General features: G+C 34.2%; 2 protein-coding genes across 3 annotated transcripts in view; one reads left to right on the top strand and one right to left on the bottom strand.

The window, feature by feature from the left end:
- Positions 1-1688: 1688 nt before the first annotated feature.
- LOC106749824 (elongation of very long chain fatty acids protein AAEL008004-like) overlaps positions 1689-25459 on the bottom strand; it is a 29094-nt gene continuing 5323 nt past the window's right edge. For both annotated transcript variants that reach the window (XM_014629674.1, XM_014629673.1), the window contains exons 2-4: positions 12855-12911; positions 12667-12772; positions 1689-3422 (exon numbers count right to left, since the gene is read on the bottom strand). In XM_014629674.1, the coding sequence (XP_014485160.1) occupies positions 2881-3422; positions 12667-12772; positions 12855-12911 (705 nt within the window). In that variant the 3' untranslated portion in view covers positions 1689-2880. The remainder of the gene's footprint in view (positions 3423-12666; positions 12773-12854; positions 12912-25459) is intronic.
- LOC106749825 lies at positions 13627-15026 on the top strand. Its single transcript, XM_014629676.1, has one exon. It carries the CDS (start codon positions 14022-14024, stop codon positions 14454-14456), a length of 435 nt encoding a protein of 144 aa, XP_014485162.1. The 5' UTR covers positions 13627-14021; the 3' UTR covers positions 14457-15026.

Below are 25459 nucleotides of genomic sequence, written 5' to 3' on the forward strand. Positions count from 1 at the left end.
ATCCAATATCTAAATAGTCAAACCGGACAAATGGATCAAGTAAAATGAGAAATATTTATAAAGAAGAAAGATTGTGTTCACATCATAATAAACGAGCCGAATGTGTTTTGGTTGACAGAAATGAAATTTCTAGTTTTTATGAATCAAGTTTGACTCATAAGAGTCAGAAATTCTTTTTTTTTTCAATAAAAAATGCGTTTGGTTCGTTCATTGGCTACGTTTGACAGAAAAAAACAGCTTATTAAAAGCTTTGTGATTTAGTTCGAACGACATCATCGTTTAAATCCAGAAAAGCGTTAATATTCGGATCTCTTCGAGAAACTAATCTTGTCGTTGGCGACTCGACCACGAGGAGATTCTTCACATTCGGTACGTTCATTGTCTACATTTGACAGAAAAGAACAGCTTATTAAAAGCTTTGTGATTATTGGCTCTGATTGGTTTACTCTACTGAATCTATGAAAAATGTGAAAAAATACTCCAAACAAACAATAATAGCTATAAATCGCTATAAAACAATAATCGTCCATACTATAACGGATTGGTGAATGTTGAAAACTTTTATATAAGAAGCAGTGATATAAATAAAGAAGTATATATAATTATTCAAAATTTGAACGATTAAATACTTAATAATGATATTATCGTGTTATTTAGAAAAATATATTTTTTTAACATTAATTATTTAATTGTCAAAATATTGATATTATGCTATTGTATTCGGATATTTTATGTGTAGCGGCCTTTAGTGTGCATTATTCCAATACTGTGTAATACGAACTAGTTATAAGCTGTTCTTTCTGCTGAATGCAAGCATTGTCATGTTAATATAACTAATCTTTTTTCTCTTTTGGGAAAGAAAGTCAATGGGAGCCGGTAGCTGAATATTAATGAATAATAATGGATCATTCTTACATCACTGCGTCTAGCGGACTTCCTCGATTACCACACATACATCACATCGTGAAGATTATAGAAGTTTGACTCTCCAATTGTCAGAATAGATGCAATTTAAAATCGTGAATCGCGCGAATTGTCAATTTAACTTTGGCTTCGTAATTTCTTTTAAGTGCGCCCTCGAAATCGGGACTTTTCGAAGAATCCAAACGACAGTGATGGATTTATATAGAAACCAGTGATGCTAGAGCCTACTATATCACCTATTTCATCACTTTCCCCTCCCCCTTTTCATTTATATCTAAACAATTAAAGGATCCCTGAAATAATATTAGTAATAGGCCACGAAAAGCCACCATCCGTCATTGGCAAACGCTATCAACAACAATGTGTTTAATTAAATTTCAATATGACAATTATGTGCCCAGCGTCGGTTTAGGTTTTGACGAAAAAATCGAACGTCTTACTCGACAATCATGTATGAGCGTATTCTTTTCCTGTATAATTTTCAGACGGGAAACATATAATTCCGCCCCGCAATGGTGCTTGTGTAATCGGCAAGTTTCTCAATGAATTTCATCCATTCGCAAATTTCGTACGATTGAAGTTATCCGGTTCCTCGATAAGCGCAAGACGAAATTTTTACGCGAGTCTATACTACGAACGGTCGAAATGCAAACGAAAATCTCCCAGCAGATTGCCCAACATCGACCTGCCACATTGTGATTTACCGTTATCGTGCCTATATAATTTCTTCTATTATATAACTTCGAAATCGCAGATATCGGCAGTCTCTAGAAAAATTTCGCCATTTTTTATTATAGGTACCTACATACGCTCGTAAAATCTCGACAATTTATTTTTAAATAACACGTAGAAGAACCACGTCGCGCGAACATCGTGAAAAAGATAAAAAGAAAAATAGAAACCGAAAAGAACAGAGACAGAGACGAAGAGAGAGAGAGAGAGAGAGAGAGAGAGAGAGAGAGAGAGAGAGAGAGGAAAAAGGGAGTCACAGATACAACCATTCAAGAATCTCCAATATAACGAAAGTAGCGCACGTACAAGAAACGTCACTTCGATGATGCATTAGTCATTGAACACGGTTTCATTTGGGATTCCATGGAAGATCGACCAATAAATTCCTAAATTGCCGTTCTTCCCCTCTCTCACTATTTTTCACAACTTATAATCGATATTGAGTTCGATCGCAATCAATAGTCTCGTGTCATTGAAGAAAAAGATAGACATAAATAAATTAAAAATCGGCCAAGAAAAAAATCGTGAAGGCATGTAACGATCCGTTCGTTTCCGCGAAGTAATGCAAGTTATTTTGAATTTGGCCTGCGAAAATCATATTTAACACCTTATCTAAATTCATACTTAAATATTAATTGAATATGTTCCTACAGAAACTCATCCCTCACGTGCGGCATCTCGTTTTTTCGACACTGTCGCACTCGTTGCTGCGAAAGACAGGTGTTCGCAAAAGTCACCTGGCAGTCGCAAAAGCGTTCATATCTTATGACTCAATCTGCGCGATTTTCACGACAAACGGCTCGTCTCACGATCAAGAGCGTCAGTCGTCGCAGGAGCACCAGGATATGATCTACTCCTTTTGCGTCGTCACCCGATTACGATCGTGCGACTGCTCCGGGATCCAGCTAAAACTAGCTAGAACTAACCAGGAGGAAGCAATTGTCATGAAACATTGATGTGTACTGCATGTCAGATGCAAGCGACGTAATTTTGTACTTTTTTCCTCGAAGGATGCGTCGATCTCGATGGAGTTTCGACTCTTCGTGACGATATGTATAAGAAGGCAATAGATAAGAAGAAAGGAACAAAAGGAGAGGATGGTTAGGAGAAAAGAGGGAGAGGAAAACAGAGACGGAGAAAAGAAGACCCGCTGATCCATCGGCGATCCCGTAGAAAAAATACGACATCGTGGCGAGTGGATCGACTAGGTTAAGCGCTACTAGGTTATTCGGTCATTGTATACGGTTTTCGGAGGTTGAGCTCTGTCGCCGCTAGGCTTTCGCCTTTCACGTAATAGTCGGCGGCGTCCCTCCTACTTGAGCCATTTGCGACGACGCCGTTTGTAAGGACGCCATTCGTCGCGACGCCGTTCGCGACACCGTTAAGGGTGTTGTTAACGATGCCATTCGCGTAGCCGTCGGCGGCGGACTGATGGTTCTTGCTGACGCCATTCGCTATCACGCCGTTCTTCCTGGGCTTCTTCTGCTGGTAGCTCTGTTGGTAAAACTCCTTGAATAAGAAGAGGAACATGACGGCGTGCATGCCAATCCACCAGACGAACGCTTTCGGGTAGTTACATTCGATGAAAAGCAGCTGGAAGGCGTGCACCATGATTGCGATAAACTGCAGCATTTGGAAGGCGGTCAGATATTTCTTCCACCAGAGGTAAGGTTGCACCCATGGACCCAGCGCCGCCAGAAGGTAATACGTATACATGACGATGTGGACAAAGGTATTGAGCAAGCCGAAGAAGGTCGAATGACCGCCTGAAAAGAACAGGTATATTTTATAATTGGGCTCAATCGTTGATCGCTAATATCTCTCGACGTTAAAATATGATAGAAAGAAAGAAGCTCAATTCTCCGTAATTGTGTGAATAGGGATGAAAACTCAGTAACGCAAGGTGGAAAGTGATAAGAAACGATATTTCAGTTACAACGACTGAGAATATTCACAGCCGCATTAAAATTCTGTTAAAACTTCTGAGAGCAATTGATCGAGCAGAGAACTCCCATACTGCAAATTCAAGTACGTAATTTTTACATGCTTACATTTTTACGTATGTATGATATCGTTTAATCACTGCGCATTTTTACGCGCGTTATTTTGCTATATTTTTTAATTATGTTACTGTACGCAGTTAAATGCATACATTTAACACACACATTAAATTATTATATTTAACACGTGTGATTTACGCGGAAGGATTTTATATTTCCTTACCCTCTTCATCTTTTCTAACAAAAAATATATATTATTAATTAACAATATAAACGTATTGAATTTTCTAGATAAAACGTATCTTTTTCGAGTGCATACTTTTGTAATAAACTTATTGTTTTGTAAATTTACATTATTTGAATAAATATTATCTGGAAGAATTGGTGCTTCCCTTCTTTAACTACTAAGAACATTAGAAAATCGATATTATTGATTAGGGGGAAAATCTCAAACCTTTACCGAAGAATGCGAAGAATTTTCTTTCCAACCTAACACATATTTTTATATAATTGCATGTAAGACTCACGTGTAAAAGGATCTGAATGTGTAAGATTCTTTTATTGTCTCATATTTGTTATAAATTTACATTAATTAGAAATATACTATCCTTCATTTTGTATATATTTTTTATATATTTTGTATTATGTATTGTATTGCACAAGGTGAAATATGTTCAATTACAACTATAAATGTATAAATTGATTTCTTTATGTGGTAAAATGTGTAATTTTCATAGAAGAAAATCAAATCACATACGTAAAAGTATAATTTTATACACATAAGAATGTGTACTTACTATATACTTGGATTTGCAGTATATAAGAATTTTTCTATTCCTACAACCGAGTTTTCGTTTCCCCAGGCAACGGAAAATTTAGTTACTGGAATTGTTTTCACTAAAAATGTAAAAATTAAAACGAGTAGAAAAACACATCGCTTTCTAAGAAAACATTTTGCTCGTAGATATGAAACAAATCATGCACAAAGATACAAATCCAAGTATATAGTAAGTTTTATGCACAAGTAAAACTTTATTCTAATTCGTCGTCATAGAAATATCAAAGCAAAATTTGCATATGGTGCTTTCATTATGAAAATATGAAATGCTTGCGAAATGAAACGTGTGAAAGAATTATGTAATAAATGACTACAACAACTTAAAAGCAGATATCTGATTTAAAAGCTGCGTAATATACCATTGAATCACGAGAAAATGCTAGCATTGTGTTATTATTTGCACAAGATTTAATGGTGCATAGGGTAATACTGGGTGACCATTGGGATTGTGACTAACGTAAATGGTTATTACTTCGCAGTAGGATATAGTAGATCGAACAAAATGAATAAAACATGTTGTAAAAAAAACTTGTGAAATTATATTACTATAAATATGAAACAAATATATATTTTATTAATTTAAACACACGTTATTAAAAAAGAGATAAAAATGTATTTGCACGCATGAACTAACGAAGTATGTTTTGAAAATGTTGTCCAACAGTATCGGCACAGAATTGCAACCGTTTCCGAAAATCTTCAAATATATTATCCAACATGACTGTAGAAAGCTATGTTACGAATACATTTCCCAAAAACTATCTATCAACTTTTCGGTGTCTTGAGACTGTAGAATATAACATTTTTCTTTGAGATATTTCCAGAGAAAAAAATCACATGTTCAAATCGGGTGAATAAAGAAGCTGTTCCAGATTTTCATGAATAAATTTCGGATATCGTAACACAATCACCCTACTGCCATAGACATTATATATCGATTCAAATATATCGCAAGTATGGTGTGGAATTGCGTTGTCTTGCATAAAATGAAATTTTTTATTAATCATCATTTCTGCATGCAGTTTGATGATATTTCTCACTATCTTTTGGAGAATTCCTCACTTCAAATCCATGACCTAAGTAGCTTTTCGAATTATGGAATTTGGATTTTCTTCGAAATATGCTTTGACGTCATCAATTGTTTCGCCCGTTGTAATGCTATGAAATGGGCCAGGTAAATATTGTCTACAATCTTTCAAAGTACCATATAGGGTAAAATTATCAATAATTCTGCGAAAAAATATCGTTAAATGAATATAATCAATAAATATGAATATACTATAATCTCAGATTGCTTACATAATATGTAGGTCAGATTAATGTATAGGTTAGATTATGTTATGGAACGATTCCAGGAAGAAAGCGTACTTTCCGAGTATAATTTTGCTTGAAACTTTCTTAGACCAATATTTAGTACGGAATCTACGATTCGTTTCAATATAATTTTTGCCTTTACTGCAGAAGAATTCGATAAGAAGTACTTTTAAGGCGTTTATTCTGATATTGATAAACCAACTTATATAACGGCTCAAATGAAATTGATAGGACTTAAGTACCGGAAACTAATGAGTTAAATGACGATCGAAATCAAAGAGGGGAAATAAACCGTTTACTTTAGACACAATCCCAATGGTCACCCTGTATATATTCTATCAATTTGCACAGAATATACACACGAATTATTTTACGAAACATAGATGTTTCATACAAAATTCGCAGACGTAATAGACATAGCGTTTGCGTACAAGAATTGTTATCTTGTATTTTCCTAAAATCGCGCTCACAGTGGTCTAAGATACAAATGCATCAAATTCCGATTAAGCTAAGCCACGATTAATTTACAGGGTCACTACTGAAACTTCTGCTAAACTTCAAAAAAATTGTGAAAAATAAAGAGTTAGACATTTTAGTTGTTACTTTTTAAGCCAAAATTCATTTTTTGAAGTTAAATTAATTTAAATGCAGTTTTATGATATCCTTAATTAAAATAATCACAAGAATTATAATAATTATTATCATTTATTATTTTTTATCATTCATCGATAAATGTGATGCTGAAAATATCATTCAAATAATCGTTCAAAGAAATCGTGAAAGATAATCTTTAGTTACAATCTTGACACATCTTGTCACAATGTCACAAAATCGTGCTACACATTTTATTAGTTTAAATTATAGTTTAGTGATTGTAAAGCATTATATATATACAGGGTGTCTGGTATGTTTCGTACATCCGCTCGTGTGCAAATAGAAGAGGTTAAACTGATAGAAAAGGTAGATACCATAATGCAAAATTCGCAATAGTTAATAAATAATTAATTATTCTGTCTGAGCTAATAAGCGCATGAAAAGCGATAGACCGAACATATAGAAAGAAAGATGTTTTTTTACGACGTGCGATTATGGCACTTGCGAATCGCGACTCGTCGCATTCCTCCGTAGAATGCATATTTCTCCGCTGTGTCTCGTAGTTTTGAGCGGAGGAATGCAACGAGCTGCGATTCGCAAGTGTCATTATTGCGTGCACGGTCCATGGATCTAAGAATCCAGGAATGGAGTATAAAATGAACTTTTAGGCAATGGGGTTGGCTAATTTGCGGTAAAGGAAATGAGAGCGCTCTCCTTTTTTATTCGCTGATCGTCTCTTTCTACAATAACACACCGTCGGTTTTATAACGAATATAACAGAAGATGGCCAAAGTTTGCGTGGTATACAGTCTAGTGTAACAATTTCTCGAAGACGTTAATAAGGATCGTATTTTGAGTTTTCGATCATCGAATGTTGCTTTATTTAGTTTTATGTTTATTTCGAAAAGTTCTGTGTCAACTTTTACGTATAGGAACGCCGTTTTGTATAATTTCGGTCTGCACGAATCTATTTTAATACGGAAGTTAGAGAAATTAAAATATATCTATACTTTCGGGAATTATTGCATATGCGACGGAAACACCCGACAGTGTCCTATTCTAGGAAGAGACAGCAATACACCACCCATACTGCGAATTTGCTACCGGATCTGCCTTACATTCGTCATTAGATTCTTAGGTCCATGGCACGGTGGAAGACGTCTTTCTTTCTATATGTTCGGCCTACCCCTTCTTGTGCGCTCATTAGCTCAGACAGAATAAATTCTTCGTTAACTATTGCGAATTTTGCATAATGGTGTCTATCTTTTCTATCAATTTAACCCTTTCCATTTGCACACGAGCAGATGTACGAAACATACCGGACACCCCATATATATATAAACAAATACTTTGTGTTTTATTGAACAATTTCCGGTATTTCTTTTACAGAATATATATATATATATATATATTTTTTATTTTTTAGTACGACTAACAAAACTAACAGCTGTAAACAAACTGGTTGATAGATGGCACCAAAGCTCTGCGTGACAATCAAATACATTAGTACCAACTTACAGCAAAAAAATTACTTTCTTACCTTTTACGCGGGTTTTTAAATGAACAATTTCCGGTATTTATTTGACAAAATATATAAAAGGTGCTTAAATTAATTCTCGCAGTCTTTTGTTACAAAACTCATGTTTATTTCAAAAGAACGGTACATTATATCTTATTCAAAGTATTGTCTTTCGGAAGCTACAACCCGCGAAATTCAAGTGTTTCCCACTTTTCGGGTAACACATGGATTCCGCGATAGATAAAATCAGGTTCTCTCGAGGCGATTCAGTTATCAAGTCATTTTTTGATATCTTCGAAAGAACTGAAGTGTTGCTTAGAAAAGTCATGCTGCATCGAACGAAACAAATAGTAATCTGAAGGAACAATGTCTGGTGAATAGGGCAAGTGAGGTAAGATATACAAGACTCCAAGATTTCCTTCACTGGTGATGCAATATATGGTCTAGCATTGTCATGGAGAAGAATAATTTTGTCTTGTCTTTTGACGTATTGCGGACGTTTTTCTTTGAATGCTCGATTAAAATTGAATAATGGTTGTCGGTAACGTTCAGCATTGATGGTTATCTCGGTTGCAGCAGCTCATAATACACTACACCGACTTGATCCCACATAATGCACAGCATGATCTTTTTTCCATGAGTATTCTGTTTTGGCGTTGATGTTGATGGTTCGCCGGGACGTACCCATGATTTCTTGCGCTTAAGATTGTCGTAACGAATCCATTTTTTATCAACAATCACAATTCGATGCAAAAAAGACTTCCGTTTTATCTTTGAAGCTGCAATTCATAAATTGTTAAACGGTTCACAATGTCTCTTTCTCTCAATTCATGTGGAGCCAGTTTCCTAGCTTCTTAGCTTAGCTGGATCACTCCCATTGTTTTTAACGTTTGCTAACTGTTCATTAATCGACATTTAGTGTTTCCGACAATTCTTTGAGCGTCTAACATGAATCTTCTTCCAGTAATACCTCCAATTCACTATTTTCAAACTTTTTCGGCTGACCAGGGGACTCTTTGTCATTCACATCAAAATTGTTATATTTGAATCGTCCAAACCGATCTCTGTAAGCTGTTTCAGATAGAGCATGCTTCCCATAAGCCTCCACTAGCAAACTACTCGTATGACTTTCAACAGCAAATTTCTTGAGATGAAAACAGAAAAGTAGTGCTTCCCGCAAATTCTCTTTTTCTGGTAGGAAACCCGACATATTCAATGCAATAAAAAATTGTGTTTTTGCACTACAAACTAATATCACACACTGATTTTCATAGCCTATTGATAGTACTTTCATATACATCAACAATCACTTTCGGCCATGTTGAAATAGCATAACTACTGACCTCTATTAACAACAGCGAGAATTAATTCAAACGCATAATATACAGTGGCAAGCAAAAGTTTCCGGCCAATGACATTTTATACTCTAATTTATCAAAAAAATCTTAATAAAATTTTTATTATTATCAGGTGTGAGCATAAAATATGGGAAATGAAATAATATAATGAAAGAATATTGTTTATGTTCGTGAAAATATTTATTGTTATAATTGTTATCTTTACACGTGCAAAAGTTTCCGGCCACTTTGTACTACGAAAAAATTATTAGTCCAAACATTCTATAATGCATTTTAGTTAGTTTAAATTATATTTTAATGCCAATATTTTGTAGCCATACCCTTTGCAGCAATAACAGCGGCACAACGATGTGACATCGATTCAATTAGTCGATTAATGTAAGCAGGTGGAATTTTATCCCATTCTCCTTCAACGATTTGAATAGAGCGCCTTATTTGAATATGTATGCTTTCGAATTTGACGGTCTAGATGTTCCCACAAGTGTTATATCGAGTTCAAGTTCGGTGATTGGAATGGCCAGCTTAAAACTCTCACATTTGTAGCAGAAAACCACTTCTTTAACAACTTTGATGTATTTTTGGGGTCATTATTCTGCTGAAATATCTAATCCTATGGCATTGCTTCTTCAGCATATGTTAACAAATGTTTTTCTAAAACGTCCTTATAAACAGCAGCGTTCATAGTTCCGTTGATCTCAACAAGTGGACCGATTCCTTGTGCAGAGAAAACTTCCCAAACCGTCACGCTTCCTCCACCGTGCTTTACAGTAGGAATTTGGTACCGAACGTCATTTCTGATACCAATAGGACGTCGTACATGTTGTCTATCATCGCTTCCAAAAATATTTAATTTAGTTTCGTCTGAGAAAGCTATTTTTTCCAATCTTCGACTGTCCAATTTTTGTCATCTTTGACAAACTGTAATCGGGACAAACTGTAACCTTCTTATTCTTTTTACTGATTAATGGTTTTTTAATACCTATACGGTCAAAAAGTCTTATATCATGTAGCCTTCGTGTCACAGTACTACGGCTAACATCGGCAAGGTTTTCATCCCGTAGCTCGCGTTTTCCCGTGGCTCGCAATTTCTTGACATCCTCAATTGATTTGTGTTTAATGACACGATTTACCTTTTTAGATGTTTTTCGTGGCCTTCCACTACGGGGGCAATCTTTTAAACCTATCCAGCACGATACTTAGCAATAATATCATTTACGGTGGATTTACCTATCGAGAGTAGTGAGTAGTGGATGTCGATGGTTCGCCTGGATTCACCCATGATTTCTGACGTTTAGGATTTTCAAAATATATCCATTTTTCATCACCTGTCATGATACGATGGACTTTCTTTTGTATCTGTCAAGCAGCATTTCACAAGTGGTTTTTCGATTTTCTTGCTGTCTTTCATTCAGTTCATGCGGAACCCATTTTCCCACTTTCTGAATCTTTCCCATGGCTTTCAAACAAATTGAGACAGCTTTCTGCGTCACATTCGATTCATCCGCGAGTTCTTGTTGAGTTTGAGTATCATCTTCATCCAATAAGGCTTGCAATTCGTTGTCTGCGAACTTTTTCGGTGGTTTCCCACGCTCTTCGTTTCTCACGTCAAAATAATCACTTTTGAATTTTTTGAACCACTCGGAACACTGTGTTTTATCAAGAGCATGTTCATCGTAAGCTTCGACAAGCATTCGATGCGATTCTGCAGCAGTTTTCTTCAAATGATAACAAAAAACCAATGCTGTCCGCAAATCGTAGTTCGTAGGCACAAAACTCGACATGTTTAAGGTTATAGAAAAATATACCGGTGTATGGAACTTGGGTTGTTGTGTGTTGAAAATCTTCGTCAGCTGTTAGAGGGAGATGATGGCGCTGCAGAAGCGGTCTTACGGTCCCTAAACTGATGGCTAGCACCATCTATAGGGAAATTCCGGTTTCATACTTCTACACCTGGTATACACTAGTTGATATATATGTGTATATATATATGTATATAGTTAAGATCCATTAGGACCTGGGCTCAAAATTTGGACTACAAAAACCAAGTAGCTATTTTAAATTTCAATACCAGCTTTTTATGGCTGATTCGTGTTCCTGGCAATTTTTCCTTTCCAAATATTTTACTTAAGTTGGATTAGGCCTCAAATTTGAACTTCACTTGTTTCAGGTCCTCCAAAGGCAGGACGCGGTCAAATAACTCGTCAGGGATTGCATTTATGCAACAAAATGTTGAGGGGGAAATATTTTTAATTCTAAAAAGTCTATGTGATTGATGAGGTATATTTGGGTACAGGCCCATTTTTTTCCACTATCATTACGCTGTAAAATTAGATTATTCTCAATAGTTGGGCTTTGCGTAGTCTAATTGGAGGTCTGGCCCAACTTAAGTTACACATTTGGAAAGAAAAAATTGTCAGGAACACGAATCAGCCATAAAAAGTGATATTGCCAATTAAAAAAATCTATTTTGTTTTCATAGGATCCAAGTTTTTGGCTCTTAACTATCAGATAGGTTTTTTTGAAATCCAATAACTTCTTCTGTAACATTTTTTTTCTAAAATATATCTCTGAGGAATTATTTAACCATTTCCATATTTTTGAAGAACTCTGTACACACACACACACACACACGCACGTGTAACATTAATATACATTAAAAGTCATACTTCAGAATAAAATTTTGTTTTTTTAATGTAATAATAACTAGATTTATAGATGAAATAAACGTAATCTTGCAATGGAAAAGTATTTTCTTACTAGTAGTTCAGGAAAAGTTTGAAGAATTTAAAAATTTCAAATAAATTCAAGTTTTATAATAATCATCAACAATTACACTACTAAAATCTGTTATAATCATTTTGCGTCCTTTGAAAATAATTTAACTTTTTCATATCCGTATAGTGTGTCGTATACGTTGGACTCTGTAACTCTGTATGAGATTTGGAAAGAAATATAAAATAAAAATACCTGACTAAGTAATGTAAAATCTTTTATATTCAAGAATATCGTTAAAGAAGAAATGAGACATCGTTTAAGAAAAACTATTCATAAGAGATTCGAGTTATTTCGTATTTATTTAAAACCAAAACGAGATGAATATTAAATTACCTGCAAATAGTTAGCAAATAATAAGTTATTTTACTTTTTTAAAGATTTTTTTATATATAAAAATCAGTTTTATCAAAAGTCAGATTCAGAGTTTTGGCTAAAAACATTTTCTTTTAAGCCACTGCGTGCCAGGAAGAAGCTCGCGAGTAATAAAGGTAGCATTGCGATTTTGCGTGCGCGTTCTCGCACGGCATTGATCAAAGTTGCTTTTACGAAACAGTCCGGCGGGCTGTTGCAACAAATCGACACGATGAATTACGCAAATGATTTTCTACTTACCGGGTGTGAACTTGACACCAAACCAGACCGACATAGGCATGCAACCGTGATGGATCACATGCAGGGTGGACACGTGATTGTTCTTCTTTCGAAGCACGAAGAAAATCTGTAATAACATAACGAATTAGCATATCGGGGATGCATAAGCGGGTGATCGACACCCGGGTGGCTAGGCTGTTAGTACATACCGTGTCCATGAATTCGGTAAATTTTGAGAAGTAGTACCACCAACTAGCGTGGACCATCTGCGATTTCAAAAAATCGGTTAGAATGCGGTTACTTGATCATCTCGACTTACTGCATCCGTCGTGTCTCGTTTATTTTACATGAGGTTAATTTGTCAATGAAACACTCCATTTTAGCTATAAATATGATACTCACTCACGTTTCTTTTACGCTTTTGCGGAAGATCAATATTCTTTCTACGTCCGATTTCCTTATTATATATGGAAAGAATGTTGGTTGAGTTTAACTGACAATGAATAAACCAAACGTGTTTCCTTGAATGAAACAGAATTTTTGGTTCTTACCAACTAAATTCGGTTCTTATAATAAAACATTTTATTTCCTTCCACATTTAAAATGGCTTAGAACGTTCATTGTCTGATAAATTCTACTAAACATTTTTACCGTTTACAAATAAATAAAACTAAATAAAAAAACATTTAGTAGTAAGTACTAGTAGTAAGTAGTAAGTTAAAAGTATTTTTAATTAATTAATTAATTTTAATTAATAATTATTATTTGAAATTTAATTAAATTTATAATCATAATTATAATTTAACTAATTAATTAAATATTATTTATAGGTCGGCACATTTGTAGTCCGAGTTTACATTAAAGATCATTTAAGATCATCGTAAGTACTTAAAATCTTAAGATATTAAGGAGTTATTTTATGGCTAAATAATATCTTGAGTCTCAATACTCAAAACTAAATAATGTCATGACAAAATTAAATATAATATCGGATTATAAATACCATAATCTTTGATTGAGTGATGCGAATGTGTTAAAAACATGATCATCGTGAGGAAATCATCATACAGTGAATTTCTTATATATATACACAAAAATGAATTTGCGTTTTGGTGTTAACATGTACACATATTTGTCTTTTTAACACGTTCCATGCTACGTGAGTTACTTGCTAAATTTTTTGCTCAAGCTGCTTAAGGGGTTATTACCAGCTTAATTTTTTTTGGCCATTTTTTTTTATTGGCTTAATTTATGCTAAAACATCCTTAGAATTGAAATCTACAACGCCCAGGCACTAATCTAAATTTAAAAAATGTTTTAAATCAAATTTTCCTGAAGCGCTTGGTACTCTTGCCACATATCAGTATAAGGATCCGATGCATAAAGATGTGTTTGGTGCAATCAAACCAATCTACGAAGATCTCAGCTCCGACGACCTTCTTTCCCGCTGCTTGGGTGGATATACCCAAAACAGTAATGAGTCGTTTAACGCAGTCGTTTGGTCGATTGCTCCAAAAACGGTGTCCAGCAATAAACCGATTCTTGGCATTGCGACTGACATAGCTGTCATTACATTTAATAATGTCTTGTCAAGTCTGTTTGCCGTCTACGATGCCCTTGGATTTACTGTTGGGCCAAGGATGTATGAATTCTGCTTGAAAACAGACTCCAACCGGATCCAAGCTGCTGAGCACAGTATGTCCGATTTTGCAAAAGAGGCCAGATGCAGTAATACATCGGCAAAAAAGGATGAAGAAGAACACAATAAGGCTCTTGAAGGACAATTGTACGGTGCAGGGATAGCAGACTGAAGGTAAAATATTTTTTTATGGACCATTTTTAAGATTTATCAACTTTAAATGCGTTTTTAAACTTTAAACGCGTTTTTCTCGAAATCATATTTTCAAAATCGGCCGGCAGTAGAACTCAAAAAGTTTTCATCCGATTGACTTCAAAATTTAACTGTAGCTTCTTCGTTAGATTATCTAGTGAAGTACACACGATTTTAGTGATTGCTTCACTAGAAAAAAAGTTATAACCCCTTAAAGTCGATTTTTTCGTCGAAAAATGAATTTTTTGTTTAAACTTCTGCCATTTCGCGAAAAAAATTTAAAAAATATAATTATGTGTACTTCATTAGATAAACTCATGTAGATTATGAAAAAAATTTTTTTTTTGTTCTAGGTTGAACTGGAAGAGACTTCCACTGCCGGCCGCGGAAGGCCTTTTTAAAAAGTGATCTGAAGGTTATTACTATACAGCCGCCATTTTGTAAATAAATTGCAATAAAAAAATTTTTTTTTGTATTTCAAAACATGAGTAATCAATAGGATTTTTTTTGTAAACCATTCATTTTAAATACCTTCTCAAAAAAAATCATAAAAAAAGCCTTTTTTGGGGGGCATAAGCTGGTAATAACCGCTTAATATTTAGGCTCTAAAACGAAATATTCAGGATATATTCCGAAAAATATTATATGACATACTATGATATTTAATAAATTTACGGCCGCCGACGTAATATTACGTCTTCCAAAAAATTGTAACCAGATGCTGCTGGAATACTATTATGTTCCTTTATAATTTTCTTAGTTTTATGACTTTTGGAGCTAAATGCTACTGAATTATTATTATATCTTCTTATATAGTAGGTGTACAAATGAATAATCCAACCTTTTCAGCTAAATTCGAGATTTATTTTAAAAGAAAGTAAAACAAATTTTCCAACCAAAGTATTCGCCGTTGCTTTCTATAACTGTAAGCCATCTTTTAGGCAGTTGATGAATTCCATCTCGGAAAAATGCTGTGTCTTTGGACACGATAAAGTCATCAAGCCATTTTCGAATCTCATCCACTGATTGGAAGTGAGTATCGGACAAGGCATGTTGCATCGACCAGAACAAGTAATAATCTGATGGAGCAATGTTTGGTGAATACGTCGGGTGCTGCGAGACGTCCCAACCAAGACTCATTATGGTGTCTTCTGCCTTGGAAGCAATGTGTGGCCTGGCATTGTCATGCAATAATTTCAGAACGTACTCCTTTGCAAGTATACGGACGTTTCTGTTTCAATTCTTGACTCGAGCAGGTTAATTGGCATTGGTAGCAGCTCGTAGAAACTGTTTTACCCGGTTTCAACAACTCATAGTAGAAAGCGCCCTTGATATCCCACTAAATGCAGAGCAGAACCTTTTTTCTTAAGCGATTGGACTTTGCAACCGATGTTAATGATACGCCGGGATGTACCCATGACTCTCTGCGTTTCTCATTGCCTATAATGATTTTTTACTAGAAAGATATTCGATATTGCTTATTGAGAAGAGAAAGACACGCTGCCACTCGTTGAGTTTTGTAGGCTTCACTAAGTTCATGCGGAACTCATTTTCCTTCTTTTTGGATCTTACCCATCTCAAGTACGCGTTTGGAAACGGTTTGCTGCGTTATTCCCAACTGCTCTCCTTTTGCGATTGTGCCAAATTCTCAGCGAGCAGTTGTTTCAAATCATCGCTGTCGCATTTTGGAGGGCCTCCAGGACATTGTTTATCGATCAGACTGAAATCACCGCTATTAAACTGTTTGAACCAAAATGCACACACATTGTACGTTATAATATTTTTGCCGAAAAAGGAACAAATCGATTCGCATACTCTTGCAATATTCTTTCCTTGTTGGAATTCATAAGGAATACAGTGTCAGAAATGCATTTTATCTCTTGCCATGTTTGATTCTATCAGACTGAATACTATTGTAGGTTATGTTGAGTCTTTCATCATACTAAATGCCATTTTTAATAGCTATATGTCAACACAATATAACTGCAAATGAACAGGAAAATTAATTGATTTTAAAATTAATTTCTTAACTGCTTAAAACATTTAGATTATTCATTTGTACACCTAATACTTTAACGAAATAATCTATAGAGAAGTTAAAACTCATTTCAACTTGAAAATTGAACAAAATTATGTAAATGCAAGTCTTAGTTGTGGTAAGATTTTATGTAAATATACAGAGTGTCTTAGGTTTTTCCAAGTTATAGCAAAAATATGAAATGTGAAATAAGGAATAACATTTCATCTAAGATTGCATTTCAAAATGCCGTTCGCCATTGTCAATATAAGCTTGACATCGATTTAATATTATATTCCTTATCTTATAAATTCCATCGTTTTTGCTTATTTATTTATTTATTTATTTATAAACGGGAAATATAAGTACGATATAAAAGTATTAAGAATATACTAAATACAAGAAAAATGTATGGAAAAGTAATATATACAATGGAGATAAATATAAGAAATAAGTAGAATACATAAATAGAATAATAAGAAACAGAATAAATTGCAAAAAATAAAATTAATGAACTAGAAGAAGTTCTAATATATTTGTTCATCCAAAAAAATTATCATGTCTTAAAAGAGTCGAAATTAAAAGGCACTTAAATGATAAAGGACTGCTACTGAAAAAGTCCAGCCTACCGAACTTTGCTTAATCTCTGCAATTGCATCGGTAATTCTTTATATTTGTATTAGCTCATCTCTTAATGTGTCTTATATTAGATAAACTTTGTTTTTCATTATCCCACAGATAGAAGTCTAACGACATAAGATCTAGTAATCTCTGAGGTCAGAATATCAATCCCGCTCGACTAATCTATCTTTCGGAAAAATGTTTGTTTAACCGCTTTCTTACTTGTTTTCCGTAATATGATAAATATCCATCTAACTATATCCATATATATATAATTATATCCGTTGGCAAGGTAATAAAGATAGTAAGAATAATAAAGCCGCATTGTTTCAAATAATAAGTGCTTTTCCCATCGAGAATATTGTAGACTAACGAAGCTACATTAACAAAAAACGGTAAATTCAAGTTTCGTAAAATCATGTATGATTATACAAAAATTCATACGCTGTTCGAGAAATAGTTTTTTTTAATGTTGGTTCAATTGTAATGTATGGATAAGTATGTATAAACTTAGGTGAAATTTTTTTTTGCAGATTTCATATTTTTGCTATACTTTTTTAATGAAGCATTTTAAGACCTCTATTTATATATGTTTCTTTTATTTCTTCTCATAGACCATAATATGAATGTTTTGTACGGAACTCCCTGTATATCATGTAAATATATATAAATACATATCTTTATGCAAAAATCAAAACCTTTATGCAATTAAAAAACAATATTTTTAAGAAAAAAACATTTTTAATATATTAAACATTTTTAAGACATTAAACATATAAACATTATTATGTGTTTAAGAAAATTTATTAAATTTTACAAGTTCTTTTAATGTAATATCTCGCCTTTTTATATTTAAAAATTTGATATTTTTTTCCTGAATTTATAAAAGAAAATTTCTTTCACAGATTTTTTTAAATAATAAATAGTGGCAAACACGGTTTCCTCACACAAAGCAAATTCTTTTAGTTTCATTTTTAACTTATTAATAGAACCTTGCGACATCCGCATACAGATTTACATTTTTATTGGATGTGGTTGATCAATTTAGAAAAGTGAGAAAAATACGAAAAATGAGATAGGTGACTGCAAATATGTTAAAAAATATCATAGGATGACAACGTGGATCGTTGAACATTTCACATATAAATGTTCGCAATTCACACAAAATTTACATAAAATTCACAATAAAGTTCATCCAACATAGAACATGTTAATATATTAACTGTCATGGAGATCGCCAAAGACCGGCGCTACATGATATTGCCGCGTCTCAGTAATTTACGTGTAAAACGTAACTATTAATTACACCGGCACACAAAAAAAAAGTGGTCTGTACTTTTGACCAAACCCACCTATCTACATGTATTTTGGCCCGCTGAAACCGAATCTGGAAGTCGTTTAGCCCGTCTACCTCTTGGTTTTGAGTAAATCGCAAAAAATAGCGAAAAATCGCATTAGTAAGTGCGACAAAATTAGGAAAAAATTTTTTTGACTTTCAACAAGTAAATTTCTTATGTAGTTTGATGTGCTTCACCCAAATTTGAAGTTTACTGAGCTTTATCATCCATATGTAGTATTGCCGAAAATCGCAAAAAATAGCTCAAAAAGTAAAAAAAAACGATTAAAATCGCAACAAATCGCGTTTATGAGCATAAAGCAATTCGGGAAAAAAGTTTCTAACCTTAATGAGGTATATTTATTATGTATTTTGATGCCCTGAACCCGTTTTTCAACTTTGTTGAGCACTGTTACCCACAGGTTTTAGCGAAAATCGCAAAAAACCGCGTTAACGAGCGTAAAAATCGTTGTTTTCTTATGCTTTTTCTCTTGTAATGAACTCTTTTATCTTCGAATGATCTATGTAGCGGGTTTCTTTTCCTCTTCACTCCAGTCTGAATCGTTTCCCTTTTTAACGTCCAACAGAAATCTGCCATTATATTAATATCCCACCTTCCTTGGTACCGCTGCTCCATTTCACTTATGTCTTGATGGAATCGTTCTCCTTGTTCTTCGCTGTAGTCTCCGAGATTTTAAGGAAAGTAGTCAAGATGCGAGTGTAGGAAGGGCAACAGATCCGTCTGGCCAAGTCTCTGGGTTAACGGCATTTTTGCCGTCATGGCAGGCACAAATCAGTGTTTTACGATGCAGGGTGTCGGAAGCCCAGTATCGGCGGCTGATCAGGGTGAGCAAGCAGTCCCGCAGGCGTCGTCATCAAGCGACCGCAGCTCTACATTGGTGGGTGACTTGGCCTCTGTAGAGTATAATGCTACAAGAAGTAACTCACATTTATGTGATAAAAGTCACGATTCATTTTGTTTTATTTGTGGTGAATTTGAAACTTCTAAAAACCGAAGATCTTTATCTCCTAAAGTGAAATCTCTTTACACTCTGTGTTTTGGTTTAGAAATTACTGACCAGAATCATAACTGGATGCCACGTACAATTTGTGGTTTGTGTTATACGATGCTAATGCGATGGGAAAAGAGTAAAAAACCAGAGCAGCTGAGATTTACGAAGCCAATGATATGGTCTGCACCTTCATATCCAGAAGACTGCTATTTTTGTATGACAGACATCCAAGGTTTTAGATCGAATAGAAAAGCTAACATTTTCTATGCAAACGTTTCTTCAGTCGTAAGACCAGAAATAGTAAAAGTTGTGGAAGAAACAATGGACGAAAGAGTTGAACCTATGAATGTGGATCCTAGCGAGGCGGAAGAAATGGTAGTGGATGAATTTTCCGAAGAAGACGTAAGTGATGACGAGGACGAGGAGTATCTACCAGCAAGTGAGAGAAATACTCCTCAAACATTCAACCAAGAAGAGTTGAATGATCTTATACGAAATTTGGGACTACTCAAGGATGGAGCTAAATATTTAGCAGCAGCATTAAAGAATAAAAATTTGTTGGCGAAAGGAACGAAGGCATATGTTTATCTTGATAGAGAAAAAGAGTTTCGGAAATTTTTTACCAAAGATGAAGAGAATCGCTAGTTTACTGTTCAAATGTTAAAGGGTTGGTTGATGAATTAAAACCTATTATTTATAAGGATGAAGAGTGGAGGCTTTTCATGGATTCATCAAAACGAAGTCTCAAAGCTGTTTTGCTCCACAACGGAAATACATATGCACCTATTCCAATAACACACTCAACAAAACTCAAAGAGAGCTACGAGAATTTACAAATAGTACTGGAGAAAATAAAATACTCGGAACATCAATGGAAGATTTGCGGTGATCTAAAAATTGCAACTCTGATTCTAGGTCAACAATCGGGTTTCACGAAAAACCCCTGCTTTTTATGTTTGTGGGATAGTAGAGATAGGATAAATCACTATGTTAAGAAAGATTGGCCAAAAAAAACCGAGTTTCATCCAGGATCAAAGAACATCATACGCGAACCATTGATTGATCCCTCCAAAATTTTGCTACCGCCTCTTCATATCAAACTCGGACTGATCAAACAATATGTCAAAGCTCTAGATAAAAATGTTAACTGTTTTGGGTATTTAGGACTGAAGTTTCCCGCTATAAGTGATGCAAAATTGAAAGAAGGTATTTTCGATGGTCCTCAAATTCGTACGCTTTTTCAAGATAAAAACTTTATTAAGCAAATGAATGACAAGGAGAAAGCAGCATGGCTAAGTTTCAAAAGTGTCTCTCAGAATTTTTTGGGAAATCAAAAAAGTGCCGATTACCGAAATTTGGTTGAAGATTTGTTGAAGAATTTCAAAGAGTTAGGTTGCTTGATGAATCTAAAAGTGCACTTCCTACACTCGCATCTTGACTACTTTCCTTAAAATCTCGGAGACTACAGCGAAGAACAAAGAGAACGATTCCATCACGACATAAGTGAAATGGAGCAGCGGTACCAAGGAAGGTGGGATATTAATATGATGGCAGATTTCTGTTGGACGTTAAAAAGGGAAACGATTCAGACCGGAGCGAAGAGGAAAAGAAACCCGCTACATAGATCATTCGAAGATAAAAGAGTTCGTTACAAGAGAAAAAAAGCATAAGAAAACAACGATTTTTACGCTCGTTAACGCGGTTTTTTGCGATTTTCGCCAAAACCTGTGGGTAACAGAGCTCAGCAAAGTTGAAAAACGGGTTCAGGGCATCAAAATACATAATAAATATACCTCATTAAGGTCAGAAACTTTTTTTCCGAATTGCTTTACGCTCATAAACGCGATTTGTTGCGATTTTAATTGTTTTTTTTACTTTTTGAGCTATTTTTTGCGATTTTCAGCAATACTATGGATGATAAAGTTCAATAAACTTCAAATTTGGGTAAAGCACATCAAACTACATAAGAAATTTACTTGTTGAAAGTCAAAAAAATTTTTTCCTAATTTTGTCGCACTTACTAATGCGATTTTTCGCTATTTTTTGCGATTTACTCAAAATCAAGAAGTAGACGGGCTAAACGACCTCCAGATTCGGTTTCAGCGGGCCAAAATACATGTAGATAGGTGGGTTTGGTCAAAAGTACAGACCACTTTTTTTTTGTGTGCCGGTGTGATGTTAGTTGCATACAGCAGATTAAATATATAGCTAACAACCAATGAAACGAACAAAACAGTAGACGTAACGAGATAACAAATATATATATTGCAAATTGCATTTATTATGTTGTAACTTTAATGATTTAAAAACTTCAGTTGTGCATTGAAATAATTAATAGAAATCAACGTGGCAATCAACGTGTTAAAATAGAATATTGGTTAGAACAAACGTATTTATATAGCTGGTATTAACAATGCGATCTTATTATTATTACGATTTTCTTGAAGGGATATCACTTGAAAATTTTATCAGAAATGTACTGACTCCTTTGTACAAAGTTGAACATCGTAATTGCCGCACAGTGTGTGTGTGTGTGTGTCAGGTTGGTTAGAAAGTCTTTTCGTATTTTACGCAAAAATGAAAAAACTTTTTTTTTTCACGAAAAGCTCTTTTACTTTAATCATCAATATATTCTCGGCTTTGTCTAATGACCTCTTCCCATCTACAAGCTTGAAAATTCTGTCCTTGAAAAAGGAACTAGTCCTGGAATTAAGGAAAAAGATAATGTAGAATAAATACTTTTCGCAATTTTGATATTTTGTTTGTTGCTGCAATCTCGATAAATATCTCTGTTGTTATTCCAACAATAATAATCAAAGGGGGGAACCTGAAAAATATATAAACTATCTATGTTTTTAATTATTTTTTCTAACATATGCCTATACGTAGAATATCGTATCCCTTAAAGTTTAAGACTGGAATTGCTGCAAAGTATTGAAAGGATAAGGACATTTATTTATTAACAACAAATACTACTTTATTGATAATATAAAAGAGTAATTTTACAAAAATAAACATTGAATTTTTGTTGAAATTTGAGACCGGATCTTCAAATTGTACATTGAATTTTTAAATCGTATTTCAAAGAAATGCAGTCATAAACAATAAAAAAGTATTAATTAATCATTAATTAATGTAATATTATATTAATTTAACAGTAAAACAAAACAAAAATAAAAGTACGAAAGTAATGTCTACAACTATTTTGCTACATAACATAAATATTGCTTCAACAACATGTTTCAACAATATTTTTAACCGATTTGGCTAATTCTTTGATCATGAATCATGTCTGTTTCATTTGTCACCGCGGTTTCCTTCGTCATGGTTCATCACGGTTTAATTCGTTATCGAGTGCAATGATTTCAAAAATCTTATGAAACCGTTGGTTATGGTCCGAATATTTTTGTTTAAAATAAAATTCTGCAATATAGCCATCCACATGGTACTCGCGACGTCCATAACGAGTAATGTTAGAACGGACTTCTTTCCAGATACGCTCAATATTCTGCGTATGTGCTCCTGTATCAGGATCCAATTAAATTATAAGAGTGATTAACAGTCAGACGCTGAAATCCTTCTGTATCTAAGTAATTATATGCTTTCCAACAATCAGAAATAATCGTGGATCCTGATAAAACATTTGCTTTTATCGCATTCAACAATGTCTCAGTTGATCTGTCCGGAACAGAAATAACAAATATTTCTTTTGAATCTCTCTCGAATCAGCCAATCAACCACTGTTCGTCAATAATATGTCCCTGGTGGTATTTTTCTTGCCAAATTTTACTCCATCAATCTCAACAATACAATTCGGTCCTTCAAATTTACGATACACCACGACAAAATAGCTTCTCGAATAAAATTTGACCAGTCAACGGTGGTATGTGAAGTTATTTCCAATTTCCAAGTTATTTCCAGCTCGTTCCAAAAAGTTGTGACGTGGTGGGTTTATAGTCACGAAATTTCCAATAAACATACAAGATGTTTCGATGGAAATATTTTCAAACCACGTATTTTTCCGAATCTTTCCGTTACACTGAACGAACACGATACAATTTAATGACATTTTTTCACTTTCCTTCTCTTTTGACACTTCCATTTCAACCTAGAATTGTCAAATATTGTTGATTTCCCACAAAATAAACATGTTATTGATTTCTTAATTACGTTATGCGATTTTTAAAATTCCAATAACTCTTCTTATTTATCGCACATTCGCATAAAAGATTTTAGATTCAAAACACAGCCTTGACAATCTATTGTCTAAGTATATATGTCTCTGCTCGTGTACTGAAGGAAACTGTCAATATATTCTATTATCCAAGTAAAGCATGTCCTATACTGTTGTATACATAAAGCCGATTGGAAACGAGAGAAAATGAAGGCGAAAGAAAGTATGAGACAAACAAAATCATAACAATCGTCGGTGAGAAATTCTATGAGATATATGTAATATTCAGATTAATCAAAATTAAATTTAAGTTTCAAATTAGGAACAAATTCGTTTGCATACAGTAATGTAATATATGCCGCTTTATTTGCAGCAATATTACAGTACTATATATAACAATACTTTTTACTTCTGACTCATGATACATCCTACCTTACGTAGGGGTCTTGATAATCTTTCCGGTATTTACTTTTAGTATGTTGTAGACTTATCTGTTTAGTAAGGCGAAGATTTAATACATATATTTATTTATCGTCTTAATCACGCGATAATTGCAAATAATTAAATGCATCAGTATGTGTCTCTAACGATAAACGAGTATATATATTAAATTTTCGCCTTACTAAACAGATGAGTTTACAGTATACTGAAAATAATACTGCAAAGATTAGTAAGACAGAAGATAGGACGTACTATAGTAGGACATACCATGAATGACAAGCAAATAAGTCACAATTTACCTTGAGTAACGATCTTACTGATCTTTTTCATATTTAGCATTATTAATATAATATATACTCATGTATTTAGGAAGGGGAAGATGCCATAAGACAATGCCAAAGTTCTGTTTTGAAGTTGAAATTTTTTGCGGATATCCGACGATCAATGGCGTTATTTAAATTTTTTAAATCATATAGCGTGATTAAAAGATCTGTAATTTATTTAAGTTGTTGGAAACTCTTTTATTTACTGTTTACTTAAAATTTCACAATCGCAAATTGAATAGAGGTGCCACAAACTCTGAAAAGCTACGTACGAAAAAATAATTAAAAATATTGGAAGGTTACGTACTTCTCGGCTCCCCCATTTGATTATCAATGTTGAAGTAGCAACAAAAATATTTATCAAGATTACAGCAAAAAATATCAAAATTCGGAAAAGTCCTTATTCTACATAATTACCAGGAAAGTATCAAATTCTCTTTGGACTTTGTCCGAATCGAATTTTTTTTCGTTAAGAAGATTTTGCAGGGATCTGAAAAAATGATAGTCGGATGGCAAGAGGTCGGGAGAGTATGGTGGGTACTCGAGAAATTCCCAATTAAGCTCTCCGATTTTTCCAAGTGCATCCGCATGGAGCGAACGTTGTCCTGGTGGAAGAAGATACTTTTGCGGTTGACAAGTTGGGGTCAGAGCTCTTTGAGTTTTGTCTGAACTCTTTCCAACTACTGACAGTAGAGGTCCGTATTGATCATTTAGTTTATTGGTAGAAGCTTATAACGGACAATTCCGCCTACCACACACTTAACATATTCTGGATGTTCCGCTTTGGAGTTCTCTGGGCTGAGCTTCCGAGCTCACATTAACTTCGTTTTTGTAACACATTATTATAGAAGATCTATTTTTCGTCGCACGTAATCAATCGATCACGAAAAGGTTTTTTGCGATGTCTGTTAAACAACGCACTTAGAAATGCGGTCAAGCTTGATCTTTTCATTCAATGCATGCGGCATTCACTTATTCAATTTTGATACAAAGCCAAGTTGGAGGCTATTGACGATGGTTCCGTGAGCTTCCCCAAATTCTGTCTTGAGTTCGCGAGT

This window comes from Dinoponera quadriceps, unplaced genomic scaffold (assembly GCF_001313825.1).
Source record: "Dinoponera quadriceps isolate SergipeBrazil2010 unplaced genomic scaffold, ASM131382v1 scaffold4394, whole genome shotgun sequence".
Classification (NCBI taxonomy): domain Eukaryota; kingdom Metazoa; phylum Arthropoda; class Insecta; order Hymenoptera; family Formicidae; genus Dinoponera; species Dinoponera quadriceps.

Excerpts from the sequence above, each read along its gene's own strand:
- LOC106749825 (XM_014629676.1), top strand. The coding sequence starts at position 14,022 with ATGCATAAAGATGTGTTTGGTGCAATCAAACCAATCTACGAAGATCTC.